This window comes from Apiospora hydei (genome assembly GCF_038363865.1).
Source record: "Apiospora hydei strain CBS 114990 chromosome Unknown utg000009l_segment0_segment0, whole genome shotgun sequence".
NCBI lineage: Eukaryota > Fungi > Ascomycota > Sordariomycetes > Amphisphaeriales > Apiosporaceae > Apiospora > Apiospora hydei.
In genome coordinates, this window is record NW_027117368.1 from 2,330,376 (window position 1) to 2,349,736 (window position 19,361).

Below are 19,361 nucleotides of genomic sequence, written 5' to 3' on the forward strand. Positions count from 1 at the left end.
TGCATCCGCATCACCAGAGCTCAACGACGCCCCTTGGTCTATATATATCTGTAGACGGTCATGTCGGTGTTAATTCTGTGGAGGCTTTCGACATGTTCTCGTCTTGTGGATATAGCCACTAGCCTGCAGCAACCTATTCAGATACAGATCGATCTAGTATCATCTAGAGTAGTAGAAGCCAAGGCTAATTATTATGGGGCTATAGAGCACTGCCCTCAGTCCCATGAGGGCGTCAACCGACCAACCTACATAACAGCTCATGCGTGAGCTGCAGCGCAATGCAACCCCCCTCCTAGCCTCCATCCTTACCCCGTATCGACAGTCGAGATTCATCTGGCACATCAACGCAGAACGAGGCCGACCACGGGATTCCGAGCTGTCCGTAGATGTGCGCATCTGATGGGTCTTGGGGATCCACACGCATGCTAGCTTCTCCATCCTGCGATCCTAGACCGGCCAACGATCTACTGGAAAGCCCGCTTTTAGGGATCGCCGGACGTATCGACCGCCCTTGGCAACACATTCTAGTCCGACCCTGTTTTATGCGGTAAAGGCTCTTCACCATGTGGGACGCAGGGGGCGAGGTAAGATCTCTTCGAGAAGCATCGTGGCCGGCTGAGCCGATCCAGCGGAGCCAAGGGCCTGATGAACAGGCAGTATTTTGGCGACATCTCACGCACCACCCATCCTTCCACACACCTACATACACCACTCTACCCAACGTCAGTTGCCAGCCGTTTTGAGCTACTCTCATCATCATGGGTTCTCTCGCCGATCCGCGCACCAACTCGAAGCTCTTGGAGCCCCTAAAGATCGCGAATGGGAAGATCACGCTGAAGCATCGCGTCATCCTCGCTCCGTTGACACGGAACAGAGGCACTCCGGTGAACAAAGATTCAACTCCGGAGAACCCCAATCGACTATGGGTTCCCAACGATCTTATGAAGGAGTACTACTCGCAGCGGGCCACAGATGGCGGTCTGCTTGTGACCGAGGGAATCCCGCCTTCACTTGAGGTTCGTCTCCCTTCCTTGTTTGGTGAATATTCAGACCGGTCCCCTAACCAGAAGGATTATCACAGGGTAATGGCATGCCAGGCGTGCCTGGAATATTCCTCCCCGAGCAGGCCGAGGGCTGGAAATCCATCGTTGACGCCGTCCACGCCAAAGGGGGCTATATCTATGCGCAGCTGTGGCACTCGGGTCGCGCCAACATCCCGCAGATGACGGGCACGCCGATCCAGGCGCCCTCGGCCGTTCCCTGGGACGACCCCGAGGAGAAGTTCCCCTACCCGCCCGCGCACACCAGCACGCAGGTCAAGTACGCAGACCACCCGCCCGAGGAGATGACGGTAGAGAAGATCCGGCAGACGATCCAGGACCACGTCGACAGCGCCAGGCGGGCCATGGCGGCCGGCTTCGACGGCGTCGAGCTGATGGCCGGCAACGGGTACCTCGTCGAGCAGTTCCTCAGCTCCAACAGCAACCGGCGCACCGACGCCTACGGCGGCTCGCCCGAGAAGCGCTGCACGTTCGCGCTGGAGCTCCTGCGCACGCTCGCCGAGGCCGTGGGCGGCGCCGAGAACCTCGCGGTCCGGCTGAGCCCGTTCGGCCTCTTCAACCAGGCGCGCGGCGAGCAGCGCATCGAGACCTTCGGCCACCTCTGCCGCGAGCTGAAGCGGACGCTGCCGCGCCTGTCGTACGTCAGCTTCATCGAGCCGCGCTTCGAGCAGATCTTCTCGGCCGGCGAGAAGGAGCGGTTCCTCGCGTCCTGGGGCATACAGACGGTGGACCTGTCCCTGTTCCGCGCCATCTTCGCCGAGACGCCGTTCTTCGTCGCCGGCGGCTTCAACGACACCAACTTCTGGGATGGCGTGGCCGAGGGGGGCCAGTACGACGGCATCCTCTTCGGCCGCTACTTCATCAGCAATCCCGACTTGCCGGAGAGGCTCCGCAACGGATACCCCTTGGCCAAGTACGACCGGAGTACCTTCTATGGCCCATCGGAAAAGCCTGCTGTCGGGTACACGGACTATCCAAGATATACGCCAGCGAAATAAACGATCAATACAATAATTAGGTAGACTATAATAGACATGGGGCCGCAGGTAACATCAAACATAGACAGACAAACGACATATTACAGGATATCAAGGTAAAGAGAACATACAAACAAGAAGGATAGAATTCATGGCTCACAATCGTAGTATACCAGTTATTATATAGGGTTAAGTGAAATCTTTTGAGCCCCTATCACGGATTCAAGGTATTAAGTATTATGAGAGAAACATTCCTATTACATTAAAGTACCATTCAGTTGATTAATAAGGCGGACGCAGAGGCACACAGCACACAACATCTGTAAAGGCATGCTTGAGATAGGGAAGCGTAGTTCAGGGGGCCAAGGGCCAAGAGTGGCGCCGGGACTACCGACCGGAGCGTCGGATGGGAGTATGTCGTGATTATTTGATGCGCCACATAAATCAAGAAACGGTGGTACGGATATAAACACCGGTCGATAGGCACAGCCACGTCTCTGGCTAGAAATTTACCCTTGTCTCCAAGTCGCCGTCTCTCATCTGTAGCATCTTATTGGATAGCCGCGGATTTCTACGCGAACTACTGCCGCTAATATGGTAGACCGGGCTCAGCGCTAGGTTAATTTTAAGCTATTCAGGGGTGCATATGCCTATAGTTAAACACTATCTAGACCATATAGTTCGATTTACGCTAAATGCGGCTTTCTAGTTAACACCACGAGTGCAAAGTCTCTCGACACTCGATCTAATTAGGGATGATCTTGTCCGTGCGGAATCTTAGTTTACAAAGAGTGTGGCAAGCCGTGGCTTGGAAAATATGGTTGTACATAGCGTCCTATATAAAACTCTTCCTCCTCACTAATAGAGGCCCATCTATCGTTGTTTCCCACCATAAGAACTCAGTCTACCTATGTCTCTCTGTCGTGCCATCTAAAGTCTCTCCCTCCCACATCAGGTTGCTGCTCACTGGAACAACTTGATGGAGTTGATCAGCCAGTACGCCTCGGTGAAGGCCGCCGGGTTCTTGGCCACGTATTCGTTGCAGGTCGGGGCCACGCGCACGCACTCGGCGTTGTTGTCCCACCAGTCCTGGTCGACGCCGCTGCCGCAGAAGTCGGTGTTGATGATGATGGACTGGGTGTGGAAGGTCTTGGCGACGTCGCAGCCGCCGTTCTTGGTCTGGAAGTCGGAGATGGGCGCGCCCCAGCCGTCCGGGTTCGGGCTGTCGCACCGCACGTCCGCGGGCACCTGCGCGCTCGGGAAGAACCAGACGCGGACGCGCTTGTCCTGCAGGTACATGGCGTAGACGCCGCCGCCGACGTTGTTGAACGGCGTCCCGTACGAGTTGCTGGGGCCCATGGATCCGCAGCCGCGGCTAAATAGGGGGTCGACTTTGTTAGCCTCTCCTTCGGGAACTAACGACCTACTTTGTTAGGGGCAGGGGGGAAGTACATACGGTGGGTCAGCGTTTATGTTACAGTTGTTTCTCTCCTCCTTGGATCCAATGTTGGTGAACCGGCACTGTTCCGATGTCCACAAAGTCACGGCGTTCCCGTCCTGGAACATGGCGCCCTCAAGAATGTCAATCTCCCCATACGGGTTTTCATCAAAGTTGAAAGTCCAGCTGGCGAGGAAGCTGTCAGTTACCAGATCCCACGAGCTTTCAGGTGGGCTTGAGAGCTTACAATGCTGGCCATATACCACAAGCGGATCCGGGCATATGCGCAATATCCGCGAGCAGCAGCCCGTTGTCGAACGTGTCGAAGGACTCGAGCCTGATACTGGCCCGACCTTTGTCGTTGATGTTGTAGCTTGTGGTCGAGTCCGCTTGAATCCGAACCTGGTTGCCTTGGACCTTGACCAGCCCCCGCGACTCCGCCTCGTTGCGCGGAAGATAGTCTACGAAGCCCTTGGTAGGGTCATTATCCTTCGAGAACAGACTGCTGTTAGCTCACGAGACCCTTGGAGGGGAGAAGAACTAGCTAATGGATACTGACTGCCATGAACTTGAACCCATCGAAGAAGTTGGAGCCAGCATAAGTTCGCTTGAGCGACAGTGCATCGACTGACGAGGAAGCGAGCAGTAGCGTTGCGAGCGACGCGATTTTGGATGAGGGCGACATTTTGTTGGTGTTTTGATTACGTTGCTGTTGCGGTTGAAGAGTTGTGTTCGGTCTTGCTTGTTGAGTGGTATATTTTGCTCCTTCCCAACAACATCGGGGGTCCGAAACTCTCCTTATATACAGGCAACTGAACCCTCGATCCTTCAGCCTTATGCGGACGCCGCAAGTAAGATCGACCGAGCATCCCAATATTGAGGGCCTAGAAGGATTTCCTTGCTTACCTACCTAACCTACAAGAGCAAATAATTACACGAAGATGCCCAAAAAGGCCGTCTGCGAGGTCGAACCACATGATTGCGCCCAGCAACAACAGGCATGGGCCCTTGTAAAAAGGGGGTTTCCTGCCGGCATAAGATTGGGGGCTGATGCCCATGCAGTCTTCGTATGCAACTGCTGATTGGCGGTCACCTGGATTAGTAAAACATTACAATCTCACGTGAGGCTCATCCAGGAATACACGCAAGTGACACATGTAAGGGCAGGTCCGAGGCCAGGTCCGAGGCCAGGTCCGAGGCGGGGCCGTTTTGGGATAGGATCGGATTGCCATTACCGCTATTGGGCGTGTTTTCCACATTGGGTCAGGTCAGCCAACTCCCCCAGGCAGGCAACGAGTCCCTGCCGGGAGCTCGGTCGACCTGGTTCCTGATGGGATGCGGCAGGGGTCACGATCCCACAAACGCGCGGTGCTGAGCTTGGCAGTGGCATGTCCCGGCTGCCCACCCAAAGGAGTGATAACGTTGCGATTGGCGAGGGTCCTTTGCATGGCATACCACGTGGGGGCTCGCTCTTCGGCTGCATCTTAGCTGATGGAAGGCAGCCAACCAAGCCCCCTTTCTCAGAAAGAGATATTGCCTTGTACCATGATGCTGTATTTATCAGCCTCGATGTATTATATAATCTTGTCGAGTCTTCGTCCCTCCCCCCCCAAAACCAACCAAGTGTGATGACGCTCAGGATATTTGAGCCAGGCTCATCATAATGATCATTGCCCACTGCTTTGGAAGGTTGCTGTGCCGTAAGAACCCGCCATTTGTTCTGAACTCCGATGTCTTCGAGACGTGATTGCAGCAGACATTTCATGTGAAACCGCTCGCAACGCATGCAGAAATAAAGGTCTCATATTGCTGGCCAGCTGAAAAAAATACCACTACGTAAGTCCAAATGGTGGTATGACGAAATAGAAGCAGCTGAGACATTATCAAAGTGCTTTGCGACTTGTTTGAGTAATCTTTCCCCTCTGCGTTGTTTTCTCTTCTGAGTTAGGCTGTGAAGCAAGATAGGAGACCAGCGTTAGGTCATACCTATGTCCCAATGTGGAATGCGGAGGCTTAAGACCACAATCTCACCGCTTCATCAGCGGTGAGTGTTTCTCCCCAGTGACCAACGTGTAACCCGTTTTCCCATTCGGAGTACGATCATGGACGTAGATATCCGGGGAAGGCATCACACAAGGTCTCACATGAGCTCCTCAAGCTAAGACTACACATGCCGAGGTCATGCTGAACCTGTTAAAATGCCGGTCATGAAAACAAGATAGGGGTAAGAACCCGCGGACTCACAGGAACTGCGGCTTGGAACGAGAAACTTGATATTGAATATTCGAAAGCTAACTGGGATGTATTATTATATTGCTTTCCATCAAGCCCTGAACAACTTCCAAACGAGGACTTAAGGCCCTTTGCTGCTAGCTACTTGACACTCGTGAAGCTTGGGTACGAGACTTTATACTGATGGAATGCGAAGAGCTACATTCAGGGGGAGGGGGTGTATATGCTTCGTAGGCATTTTGATCGCCTACGCAATCCAGTAACACAACTTCATATAAATATCACCGTTTCCTTCTGGTTGACGGACAAAAGTCTGGTTTTAAGAGAGGCACCGGTTCGACGGTTGCGAAACTCGTCTAAGACCAAGAAGCCATCCCTAGTCCCGTGCAATGACACCCAGTGAGTGCTTGACACTTATCGTTGAGCTCAAAAGGTCAAAGAGAGGGCAAAGGGATTTCAAATCCTGCATTACTAGAAAGAACATGGATTCCGCCTTGGCCACTTTGATGGCGTGGTAGAAGACCCAGTAGGCCACACTCGCCAGCCAATGCTGAGATATTTCATGGGAAAGATAGTGATCTTGAGCCTGCTTAGCAAGACGCCCTCTCCAGCTGAATCGCACTCCCATAATACCAGCACAAGCAAGCAAGGCTGCCCCTTCATGTCCTGACTCAACGCTGTGAACACGGTGTCCCATATGTGCGTTGAGAAGCTTCAATCAAACCCCCAAATGTAAAATCGGCCTTATTCGGCGGCCAGGGTGAACCAATGTCTTGCCTCAATCCACAAACGCCATGAGCTCAGCCAGATCGTAAGCACCAGCCAGGGCCTGCCTAACAGACGGAGAGCCAGCAGCAAGAGGCTGGTTTCGGGACGGACAGACTGACCCGCTTCAGGACCTGTCACTCAGCCCAGTAGTACACGCGTTCGCGCCTCACCTTGTGCCGGCCGGGACGCGTTATGCGATGGGAATGCAGAAACCGTTTGCCCTCCCTCTTCTTATCAATGGATTTGTCAGTTTCCCGAAACGAGACACTCCCCCCTCCCCCCATTCTGTTCAGTTTCCTAATCGGATAAGCGGCCCTCAGCTCCAGAGCCGGAGCCGCGCACAGACAACAGGGGGGGGAGACACCCCGTTTCCACCAGGGAGGAGCCCAGCTGGTTCTACACAAGGCCGGCCTGGGAATCCATCCTGCAATGTCCGGGAAGAGTTGATGTGTTCTTCAAATCAAATAAATTGAAACAAGATCGATTTGACCGACTTGCCAGCATTGGCCTTCAAGGCTGTGTCCTGTCGTTAGGGGGACTCTTGGTCATGCTATCACGCCATTGCAGCGCCGCTAGATGGATCAAGGCGTTTGAAATAAAACGGTTTTCTGATGAAACCCCCACCAAAGGGGGACAGACAGGGCCGCAACCACCATGATGGCGGGCCAATCGATTGATAATGCATAGGAGTCACTCCAAGTAAACCGAGAGGCAATGGGCAAGTATGTCTAAACCGATCCCTCAGGAGCGTGCAGTTGCAGCTCTCCGGGGGGTTTTATTCTTGTTGCTATCGTACATGTGCTGATTTCCTCGACCCCCTCTCCCTTTTCTTCCCCAGTCCTCAACCACTCGAGACCATATATAAGACTAATGTTTACTCTTATCGTTAATCATATAGACCAAGGGGAAATAGCGCGCCAATGTCAAGGCAACAAGATCCTTGAGAAGAATTGAAAAGAAGAATCCACCAAGCCAGTAGCCGTCTTTGATTTGGTCTGAACGACCAACCCAGTGTGACATGACTACTCCAGACTCTCTTGCCCCAGAGCCTCTATGAAACAACCCTTAAGGGCCAGGCAAAGCGAAGCGAAACGATATAAATCCAATACATTCCAAAAGCAAAGAACAACATCCCAAGAAGCGTCAAGATGCATTGTAGAAGCGAAGCGAGCCATTGATAGGCCGGCGCCCACTTTCCCGGCAGCCGGAGAAGTGCACCGGCCGGAGACGCCGACTGAAAAGCCGGGCGTTGAGTAGACAGCAGCCAGGAATCATACCGGCTGCCGCCCGGACAAAGACGCAGATAGAGTGCCCACAGGAGTTTGAGCATTCGAGACAATGCTGGACCTCTCAAAGCGAGAGGGCCCCAAAACAGCGGCCGCGTCTTTGATTGGAAGTGCAGAGTGTTTTCGAGTTACGAGACTGGGTTCGTGAGGGTTGAACTGCTCAAACAACCACGACACCCACACTCCGCTCTTCTTCTAGCCGGCGGACCATCTCGCGCTCTCCAGGGCTTCGGGGTTGGCGTCAATGCCAAGGATGGCGCTGATCCGGGTCTTGTCGTGCTTGCCGTAGCCGATATCCCGGTCGTTGGGGCTAGTCGTGGGCGTGATCGGCGTGTGGGCCGGGCCATTGACCATGCTCGACTTCCAGGCCTGCTCCAAGATAGCAGGGCTGGCTCCGGTTCCGTAGTCATTGGCAACGGCTCCCCAGAAAGAATTGCGGTGAGCAGCGTAGATGGAGTGCAGTCTGGGCAGGTCGACGTTGACATGCGTGGGAGGCTGGGGCATGGAGCAGTCCAGGCGAAGAGCCGGGTTGTGGCTGGCAGGTGTCTGCTGGGGGAACGGCGAGGGCGCCAGTGCACGGCTCGTTTCGGAAGTGGGCGTGGGGTAGCCAAGTTGCGACATGCTCATGGCGACCGGCTTGGGAAGGATGGCCGGCAGGCGAGGCGAGGCGTCAGTGCTGTTGGTCATGATGCTGGGCAGCTGGATTTGGCTGGGAGAATGCGGGCCGTAGCTGCCAGAGCTCCCAGGGAGGCGAGGTGGATCGTGATACCGCCTCTCGGATCGGAGTAGGCATGGAGGTTGGGAGGATCGGAGAGTGCCCGGAGGACGTAGAGGACATAGAAGTAGTGCGCTTGCGGCGGTTGCTACCATGGCTGAGCTGGTGGTAGTGCAAGCGGCAGGCCAGCTCGGTCTTCTTCAGATGAGCGGCAATGTGCTTGTAGGGCATTTTCTGAAGACGAGTCTGCAGGAGATAGACCTCCTATTCAGGTAAAAGCAGGTTAGCAAATCTCGCTCATGATTCCCCCTTCCGCGTGCTTTGGCTCACCTCATCCTCGCTCCATGCTCTGCCTCCTCCTGTCGAGGCGAGCTTTCGGTTCTTCGTGATGCCGTAATCATGACGGTCAAGAGCATCGCTCGTGGGGTGATAAGCCATGTTGGTATGGGCGTTCAACTGCATTGGGGGCGACATCTTGCCGAGCAGTTGTATGTGTGATCGTAAAGGGTGAGACGGTGCGGCCTACGAATCGAAAGTTGAAAGAATTGTCGTGAAAAAAGGGAGCAGAGCTAGCTGCTGAGAGAATCGTAGTTGAGTTTCGAGAATAAAAGTTGTATGTTATGGTAAACCGATCTGTAGTCGAGGGACGTTTTGTGTTGCTGGTATCCAATCCTTCTTCGTCCAAGGCTATCTATCCTTAAGTCGAACTGGGTCTTGTCGCGTGACACGCTTTTGGAGATTGAAACCGGGCACTGCTATTCCAAAGATACGAGACGGGAATCGATTGAATGGTCGTTAAGAGCCAGATCACACCGATATACGAATGTAGGTAGGTTGGTATTGTATTTTCCCAAAAAGAATGTAAGCAGCCAAGCCAGTTGGACAGGACAAAAGAGCGTGGTCGCTAGCTGCGAAGAAGAAGGAAAAAGAAAGGAGGCGCGCAACAACGTCGTCGTGATCGATGCACAGGTATACCGAGGATGGTGTTGAAGGAAGATCAAAACAAGAGGCTCAAAGTCGACGGGGAATCGAGAGGCATTATATTGGTTATGCATCTCACAGCCTCAGTATAAGTGAGTATCAACCATGACAGGGGCCCGGTACGTACTTCCAGGCGGACCGGGATAGGCCAGTATCAGACTCTTTGGTGTGGACACCCGCAACACACACCGCAACGTACGGCCATGTTACAAGCCTTACCAGCGACCCTGGCGTTTTGATGGGCCAGGCGTGACAAGATCAGAAGCATAAGCTTGGCTTGATCCGCATTTAGCTGCCATCCATTCGGTCCAAAGCTAAACGTTCAGACCCTCCTCAACGACCATGTCGCGTTTAGGTCTAGCCCGGAGAACGTGAGTAAGTTGCAGCTCAACGACGACGTTTGAGCTAGCAGTAGTCCGGCCTTGCCCTTTGCGATTGGGGGTGAATGGAAGCAAGAGATGTGTGTTCGATATCATCAACTGAATCGCCATGTTGATACAATCCGCATCGTGTTGATACAGAGGTCAGAGACGGGCAAGCCACAGTCCGTCCAACTCTTGACTAGCGCACTCGGATGGCGAAAGGAATATGACCCCCATGTAGGAGGTGTTTACACACACCAGATGTAGATCAAACCCGAGGATCAGAAAACAGAACCACTTGGAAGAAAACAGGCACGCAAGCCCTGGGCCTACCTCTGGCACCAGGTCGGGCAAGTATGGAGGAGTAATCGCAAACAATACCCCTGGCATCACGGACGGCGAGTACCATGCATACACACATATCCACACACAAAGACCCGGATCAGGTGTGCGCATGTGTATGTGTCTTGGTGTGTATAGGCAGATATGTAGCACTGGAAACAACTGCCAGTGGATACGATTTCTTATGTTGTTGTTCTTTTGGCTGTTCCTCTCTTGAATACGATACGTTTCCTGATCTGGCGTCCCATTGAAAGCTGACGACTGGATCGCAAGATGTTTCGGCGGACGGGGTGAGAAAGGCCGTCCCTCTTCTTTTCTGCAATCCCCTCCTCGGTGGACTTAAGGGATCTGAACACGGAGTAGGTTTCCTAAACAGCAAGCCGATTGGCATTCGCAAAGCAAGCCCCCCCCCCGACCACTTCCCACCTGTATTTCCTTGTTCCAGCCGTTTTCGACAGTCGGTCGACGGAGCGGGGCCCAGATGGAAAAATTCCTGTAGTAGTACTGCAATGTCCAGTTGGCCGGGCCTAGTGTGGGCTTGACTTGACAGGTACCTCGGGGAGGGGACAAATGGGACGCACGATCTTCAGCGAAATTGTTCATTCGGCTTGTTTGGAAAGGGCTTGCAGGCGGACGGGCAGGCAGGCAGGCTTGCAGGCGGGGGGGAGTAGAGGTGTCATGGCAGTATCGGAAATGGTTCGAGGAGTGGACAGGAAGAGATGGGAAAAGTGAGTGTGTTTGACAACGGAGAATATTTCTGTCAAGGACGTTGCCTCAATGTGTTACAGATCAACGCGCTTGTTGTCAAGAAGCCGGGGTGTCGATTGGCCAGTTGTGACCCCACCACCTGTCGACAGCGGCTCTGCGGCAACCGGCCTTAGTGAGTTTGGCTGACTTTGGGTGACTTTGGTGCACTTGGGGCGCCTTTGCTGCGGCGCCGAGGCCTAGAAGAGTCAAACTCCGGGGGAGGCGCCCCTCCTTTTCTGCTCCTTGCACCTCCGTCATCCACCCACATTGCACACTTAGCCCCTGGGACACACCCATCGTAACCAGACCTGCCAACATCCTCGGTACCTTGCGAGGAAAAAATGGGAAGAGTCGACAGGGACTGGGTGGCCCTGGCTATTCCAGTAATAGCAATATTGATATTGATTCAATGCAATGTAACTGCGGCTGCTACCTATCAACTAGCTAGCACTGGTAATTCGGTCGGCTTCCAGTGGCCTGGGAACGGAATTATCCATGAGAGAGAGGGAGAGCCGGCTGCCCCTCCCTGGCCGTTCCAGTCTTCCAGTCCCAGCTGTTCAACGGTTTTAAGGCCGTGCTTCTTTGCTTTATCATAAGCGAGACTGCCTATTGCTCGCAACCTGTCCGCCCGTTTGGTTTGGTCACGGAAGATTGAAACAACATTGTTCTACGCCCATGTTTCTACCCTAAGCTCCGTGTTTGTATCCATCCAGCCCCGTATCTGCGGCTCTGCTGATGCTGCTGCTGCAGCATTTTTCTGACATGCCGTGATGAGAACCGTACTTCAGCCAGTGGTCTAAGTGGGCTCTGGCTGGCCTGGCCTCCATGCGCAGGCAGGTGTGTGGTGTGCCTACGGTATTCTGCATCTTCAAATGTCCGAGGTCGACACTTATTGCGGTCGTTTGTTGCGGCATCCTTCGTCGTAGGTAATGCCCACAAATGCCGCCGGCCTGCTACTTGACTTCATTCTTTGACTCGTAACTCATCAGCTGCCATGTCGCAACAACGTCCTACCCGTCGCTCCGGGCTCAGGTAGTTGTTAGTTACGTATGCGTGTGCCGCCAATCGAGAAATGTGTCGTCAAGCCTCCCCACACACGGCAAACGTTTCCCGAGCGGTAGTGGATGGTGATAAGGATTCTTGCGTGGTTTGATCTCAATGTTCTAAACCGTCTGACTAGGTCCATTGTTTGCGCAATGTCACCACGTACTTGGCAGTGCTACTATGGGTTCCCCGTCCAGAGCCGCATCTTCGGTTGCATAAGCCGTGATCCTGATCCTTCAGAGCACCCCAAACCCCTGAAACCTGCTAAGAACAAGGGTCGATTTCAACTTGGTATCAGGCGGCCCTGACCTGACCCCACCTCCATGCCAAGAACAGTTTATTTTGCTTGCTGCAGCAGGGCATTTGGGATGGTACCTGGTGCCATCATCGACTTTTTTCATGTCTTGTCGGGTTTTCCATGTCTTGGTGTGGTCGACCCGAAAACCACATCCGGGTTTAATTACCTACCTAGATTCCAGATTGCAGACCGTTGAACAATTAGCTCCCATATCTCAGATTCATTACGCCCGACCCGGAGCCGAAACTCTGGGCGCTCGCAACGGAAACCGGCCGATCTTCACGCTGATTCATTCTGTATTGTCATTGTGATATGTGCATTATCGGTGAGTCAGGAGCTATCCCCAGTGGATATCCATCGTCATGCCCCCGGGGCCTATAGACAGAGTGCTCGCTCAGTTGGAAAGACAGGGGAGACGCGAGCCCCAGCCACTTACACGTAACTTTGACCATGGCTTAGAGGTTGAGAGGTCCATTGAGGCAGTTTCAAACCGAGAGAGGATTTTCTGCATAGAACGAAACGCGCCTCGTTGTTTGCGGCGTTTGTTCGCATCGTTTTGTGAGCGGTGATCGTCTGGAACGGGTCGGGTTCCTGCACCATATCTCGCTCACTCACTCACTCATTCTCGTAGATCGCGCGCCACGGGAGGTCACCTGAGTCCATAGGTGACAAGTAGAGTTAAACGGATCGTGTCATCGAAGGCCATCACATGACCCTTGCGACTCATAACCAGAGACCGCTCCTGATACTGGCAGTTTGATGTTGGCGAACTCGTCAGCCACGCCACGCATTATAATCGTGTTATACCCTCGTCTGCACCTGCACCTCACAGCAACTTCGGACCAAACTACCAATTGGTCATAGTCCACGCCGTTCTCTGCCTATCTCCGAGCAAACTGATGAGATGGAGGTCCAATACAGACAGGCTCTTCCATGGCTGAACATGCTATTGGCAATGTGTTTGAACGAACCATTCAATGCAAAACACCACGATGGAGCTGGAGAGTTCGCCAGACTGCTTGTAGCCAATCGTAGGGATGGCACCCTGCCCTGTTGCAAGCCTGCTATTCATGCGTTCTGATCAATGTGTATACATTCAGGTTGGCATGTCGCAGGTGTGAAAATCGACGTCGAGCGTGGAAGTTGTAGCGCATCAAGTACGACAACTGTTACAATCTGAGGATGAAGTTAACACAATCGTGGAGAGTCCCATTTCAAAGGTAGTCAAGATGGACAGCAGCCTGTCGGAGCAGCAGGTCCTCTCTGTCTCTCTCTCTCTCCCAATCCGGAGGCTGAGTACATCCCACTGGGTACAAGGATAGCATGGCATCGAAGGGGTTTGTAATTCATACACCCACAAGCTGCGCTTTATTCCGCGATGCTGCTCAATGTGGACCATTGCAACGTCCCAACTGTCTTCTAGAAGCCTGCCCACTCGCTCTCGGCAATGCCGGAGGTAGGATGACATAGATTGATACGTAAGGCCATGTTGTTCATCTCGTCTACTATCAAAAAGTAAAAGAGCCGACACTTCCAAGACGACGGCCTTCACAGCACGTGAGACCCTTTTCATGTAGTTGGTCGTCGAACAGCGGCAGTGTAATGGTGGGGGTGGATGGTGGGGTTCTCACACACCGATCGTGGTACTTCCTACTCCTTCTGCCAGGTCTTTCCAGCTTCCCCCAACAGAGACGGGAGACGTTGAAGAGACGGAGTGCAGTCTAGAAACGATTGCCAGTGATACGCCAGATGGCATGCTACATCCTACAGTATAACGCAATGGCCCATCTTACCAGGTCTCAGCTCGTCGTGGTGTATTGCATCAAGCAGTAGAACAACACAGGGTGACCATTGTCCTGAAGATGGCCAAGCAATTCCAAGCCGCCTCAAAAGAAGGCAAGTGAGACCTCGCTGGCCAAGAGAAACTAACGTCATGACATGAGCCTCGCAGCATATTCTACTCAATCGATATGAGCTGCATGCATCACCTACCGATGGTGAAACCACTTTTCAGGCTTGGGCGTGCCGTTGGGGAAGGCCACCAAACATGAAAACGACGGGAGGATCGTCGTCCGATGTTATGGTTGATCGCCAAGCGAGCTGGTGAATCTTATCTCTGCGTCAAATCTGGGAAAACATCAGAGGACGGTAGAAAAGGAGAAGAGAAAGGCAGGAAGGGGAAGCGATGCACCCTGATCATGGATGTCTATCAAACACCCAAGATCTGGTTGGGGAGGCTTTGGCGTTTTGGTCCAGAAACAACTGTAATTCTTAAGATGGTTCGAGTCCCGATGCTTTGACAGGTTCAGGCATGCCGACGATCAACCACGGAACGGAGAAAACCCCGGTTTATATTGCGAACAGAAGTCATGTTGTGCAGCAGGAACGCTCGTGTGCTGCTCTGCTCTTCTTCGGCGGCAGATACAGAATCCCTGTCAAAAGCCGAGAGAAGCAGAGCCGCAAACTTCAAACCACACTTCCGACCTAGACAGTTTCATCTTCTCCCCTCCCCGCACTCCAGCATCCAGCACGGCGCAGAAAAGCAGAAGAGGGGCGTTGACCTCGGCGAAACTACCTTATGTAAGTACCTACTTACATATCCCACCACCAAGACAGAGAACGCGAACGGAAGGGAGAAGGAAGTAGGATAAGCATTTACGTCATCCGACATCGTCCCAAGTTTCTGCCATGACGGTCGGATAGGCATCGGACGAATAGACTTGAGCAGGCAGGCTTCGAGGTCGCCACAATCATCGCATGCATGACGGACTATATCCACGATGGGCCGGCAGTCTTGGATTGAAAACAAAGCACTGCCCCCTTCCTTACATCGAGAAACGCATCGGCATGCGAGAAGAACGGCATCCAGGGTCGATCACTGCCCCCATTATGGAGTCAGATAACCCAGCGAGCAATCATCATCAGGTGGGTTTGATGGATTCTTCTCCTTGGCCCTGATGCCTGAGCACTTCGGCACTTACTGCCAGTAACTTAGCTCAACGGTTTAGTTTCCAGTCACGATAGGGATGATGCTCGCATGAAGTCGATCTTGGGGGGCGGAAACGCGATCAACCTTGTTCGAAATCAAGATAATTACAAACGTGTTGCGGATTTCCAATCAAATTCAAATCCAGCATACATCGAGTGCATTCGCTACAACTTACATGGAATACCTAAGGTCAGTTCGTGTTACCAAGGTACTGCCTACCAATGACCCGAAGTGGAATAGATGTTTCCCTTGCCCTCACAACCAGGAGGATGACCTCGAGCGCAACTGAATAAGTAGGAAACGCAAGGCCCTTGGCGGCTTTCTTCTCGCCGCGCGCTGCCCCCTCAACCCCTCTCCCTCTTCTGGTCAGTGATTCACTTGCGAACTTGGCTGCGATTTGGTTTCAGAGGTTATATGATGAAAGCCCTCTGGTTGCATTTGGGAATATTTCGCGACTGCGCCAAGGACGTGCCTCGGACGTTTTGCTCTTGGAAGCTGCCGCAAGTCGTCAGTGTGCCTGTGGTGACGCGCGGATCCAAAGATCCAGGCCCTTCGACCACCATCAGAGGGTACTCCAAGGATTCTCACCGGCATGGCTGCGCCTGGTATAGCGGCCGTGCTGAACTTCGTGGCGCGGTCCTTGCCGGAAGCCGGATGCCGGCGTTGCGACTCGGCCCCGAGACGAACGGAGCAACCCATGAGTAAAGTTGGTTCTGGCAAGACATATACCGATATACCATTTAGGTCATTGTCGATACATCAGCTTTTGTCCCAGTGGTATATCCAACAAGTAAGCCAAGAAAGAGTACACCGGTCGGGTTGTACGACGGCAGGTCAAAAGACTGTACCTGCGAATGGCGAAAGGATATAGAAACATCGCACGCATCCAAGGAGCAAGCGCATCTCCTCATATCGTTAAGACCTTTTGCACTCTCTTCGCAATCTTGGATCAGGGGTATTGACGGAGCGGGTTCGGGAAACTGCATGAGAGGTCCAAGAGTACTGCCCGCCGGTCCCGTAGAAAGTATCACCCCCTACCTCATTTCACCTTGCCCTTCCGCTGGCGAATACATCAGTCATCGAACTCGGTTACCTGCGTTGTATTCCATCGGTGACTGTGGTCGAATCGTTCCCAGGGATCTAGGCTCATATTCGATGGCCAGTTTAAGACACGCTGTTGCGCCTTGGTGAGATAACTTGCGACTCACATACGCGGCTGTGAGCTATACGTATTCGTGACCATCTAGAAACCTGGGCCAACGTACTTGCGGCTGGTTCTATGCAAGTGTAGACTCATACTGCTTCGTTCTTGTTGCCCTGGTATTCGCTTGCGAGCCTGCTGGGATATCAGATACTGATTTACCACCTACCGCGGACAGGATCCTAACATTGAACATATGCTCGTCCATACAACGCAACTCCATTGCTACGATATTGCTTTCCTTAAGAGCCGGACGTTCCAAGCTCGTTCTAGTCCATCTTTGGTGGGCATCATCGGGCCACCAGGAGAGCAGGGCCGCTCCAAAGGATATTGTACGGAAGATTCTCCTGTGGGAATCTGCTCCGCTGCCTGACTGCCGACTCTCCTTCTATTCTTCACCTGCTCGTTTTTATCCCAATCTGCCCCAAGACCTCCAAGATGTGGTAACAGCTCCCCTGGCCACGATCGCTGTAATCTCAAGTCTATCACGCACTCTCAGCCTATGCGTCTCATACTTATATTTGCAGCCTCTAATCATGTTCCAGCGATATGTGGTAACTGGCCCAAGAACGAACCCTTCTGAAGAAGGTGTTCAGATTGTCATGTGACAAAACCGACGACCGAATCCCCTATCACGAAAGTAAGTGCGCGAAGAGACACTGCCATTGCCCGACTATTTTTGATGCAGGATTGCATTTGCGATACCATGAGATGTCTTCAAGATACCTCCTAGGTAACACGGCACATTGATACTGCCAAACATGCTTGACAGCGGTCGCATTACGAACATTGAATCGACCAAAAATAATGATCATAAGCGCCTGCGACAGTTCAAGTAAGTCTAAGGGCCGTGCCGGTGCGCTGAACGAGACAAACACAATATTCAAACCGACAAACAATGACACGGCATCTGTTGCCCATCGGTTTCTGTCTGCCGTACCAGTGTTCTGCATTGAGGGTGGGACTGCATCTGTCCGTATCACGGTTGCAACGGCTTATGAATACAATATGGCATACAGTCGTTGAAGATTGAGAAACGTTATCTATGTTGCCGTCTCTGCTTGGCCTTCCGATAGATTGGCAGTGCCGCGACGAGGCTGCACGCACTCGGTTCCAGTCCTCCCGCCCATCGTCAAGTGTCTGCCTGGCCGCGCGAATTGGGAAAGCCGATTTACTCCCTTTGACGGTGCGAGTGGGTGGCTGGGCAGACCTCTGTTACCTATCTTGAAGTACAAGGACGTCTGCCGGCGGCCAAGGCTGCAATCCCACCTGTACCCATCCGATATAGGTACATTGCGAAACCCGAAGTCCAAAGTATTGCGATGGATGCGGAGAAGATGTAGCGGTACTCCGGTCCTCCTAACATTGAAACAGGGCCTTGGATCCTCTGGGGTAGATAAGTACCTAGTTTGGGAGCACAACAAATATACCACATACAATAGTACTCATACTACCGACGGACCTGTGATGGGTGCTCAATAACAGCCTTGATGGACGAAGAGTATCGCACCGACCGGGGGTCACGATGCGGTGGCTATGGCGTACAAACTGATTAACAGATATAGCCGTCCTGTCTCTTCTCCTTGTTATCTGCTGCGGCAAGTAGGCGAGCCGACCAGAGCGAGCTGGAAGCCCGAACCCCAAGCTGATTGCCGACTGGGTCTTGTGAATAGGCTAACGTCTGTCCGGCGAACGTACGCGCACCAGGATGGCTTCACAAACCGCGCTCGCCGTCGGTCTTTGTAAATTGACACCCATCGGCACAAGACACACCTGCGATTCCGGCGCTCCTCAGCGACGACGTGTGCGGCGGGCGCATAGTGCTTGATAGCAAACGTGTGATGGCCGTTACACAGAAAAGGTCGCACGTAACCGGAAGACAGCCTAATGGACATCTGGCACAGCACTACCTCCGTACATAGTATTTGTATGCCGGTGAGTGGTCCTAAGAGCTTTGCAGTTAGTTGAGCAAGTTGCAGCTTGAATGGGAGAGGTACTTTCTGCCCCTCCCAACCTATCTTCTGCTCTTTCTTTAGTTTGTGGGCATTGGGCAGTATCAAACATAGATACGTAGCCTACTCTATCCTCCTTGAGTCCTCTCCCTCCCGGTAAATCGAACTAAGCCCTAGTTTGTTGCGTTTGTACAGTACCTACGAATAACCATTTCTCATTGGTGTTTATTAATAATATTAAATGATATCTACTATTATGGCGCAGATCTTATGCCTCGAGCCCGGTGTTTCCCACAAGTAACCGAGACAGGGATGACAGCTGGAGGACACATGGACCAGGTCGGCCAGTCAGTCCACCCTCAGCCATTTGCTAAGTAATTGCATCAATCGTTTCCCAGCGAGCGCCAATATGCGACCTGTCGTTTGACAGATGGAGGTGGGGTTTGTTTCGTTTCGCTCCGCTCCGCTCGTGAGCACGTACTGGAGAAGGGTAAAGACGAGCCCGGCTGCCAGAGGCAATTAGAGAGCAAAGGGTGCCTTGGGTGAGGCACACGGTGATAGAGGCTACCTACCTAAGATGTGATTAACCTACACAGCCTCTCAGTGACGGAACCTTCCTTTCCACTGTTGGCATATCGCCAAACCCAAGATGTACATTGGCCAAAGCATGTACTCCGTACTGTACAGACTTACCTGTAACGTGACAACTTCAGGGCCCACGATCAACGCCAAGACCCGACAAGCTACGGTTCTGTACGCATGCAGTACCGAGTATATGTACATTGGCTCGACGTACTGGGTTTCATCCCAAGGAGGTATGAATGAGACGATACATTGCATTCAGCCTCGGTCGGTCGACATGAATCTGCAATAAGAACGGCATTTAATCAAGAGTTTGATAGCACTGTTATCATCTTGAGCCTCACTGCTTGCCGGGCAGGTAGGTATGTTCATATATGGCCGGTCAA

General features: G+C 52.8%; 3 protein-coding genes across 3 annotated transcripts; 1 reads left to right on the forward strand and 2 right to left on the reverse strand.

Moving 5' to 3' along the window:
* Nucleotides 1–758: 758 nt before the first annotated feature.
* On the forward strand, nucleotides 759–2,059 carry PG997_012501 (12-oxophytodienoate reductase; the record flags this gene model as incomplete). Its single annotated transcript, XM_066816815.1, has 2 exons — nucleotides 759–1,016; nucleotides 1,082–2,059. 2 exons carry the CDS (start codon nucleotides 759–761, stop codon nucleotides 2,057–2,059), a joined length of 1,236 nt encoding a protein of 411 aa, XP_066662507.1.
* A 942-nt stretch (nucleotides 2,060–3,001) lies between these two features.
* PG997_012502 (Hyaluronidase) lies at nucleotides 3,002–4,161 on the reverse strand (the record flags this gene model as incomplete). The annotated part of the gene is made up of 4 exons (XM_066816816.1): nucleotides 3,002–3,413; nucleotides 3,495–3,674; nucleotides 3,724–3,965; nucleotides 4,036–4,161. The coding sequence occupies 4 exons, from the start codon at nucleotides 4,159–4,161 to the stop codon at nucleotides 3,002–3,004; spliced, it is 960 nt and encodes a 319-aa protein (XP_066662508.1).
* Nucleotides 4,162–7,957: 3,796 nt separating this feature from the next.
* Nucleotides 7,958–8,939, reverse strand: PG997_012503 (uncharacterized protein; the record flags this gene model as incomplete). Its single annotated transcript, XM_066816817.1, has 3 exons — nucleotides 7,958–8,534; nucleotides 8,590–8,741; nucleotides 8,808–8,939. 3 exons carry the CDS (start codon nucleotides 8,937–8,939, stop codon nucleotides 7,958–7,960), a joined length of 861 nt encoding a protein of 286 aa, XP_066662509.1.
* Between the last annotated feature and the right edge of the window lie 10,422 nt (nucleotides 8,940–19,361).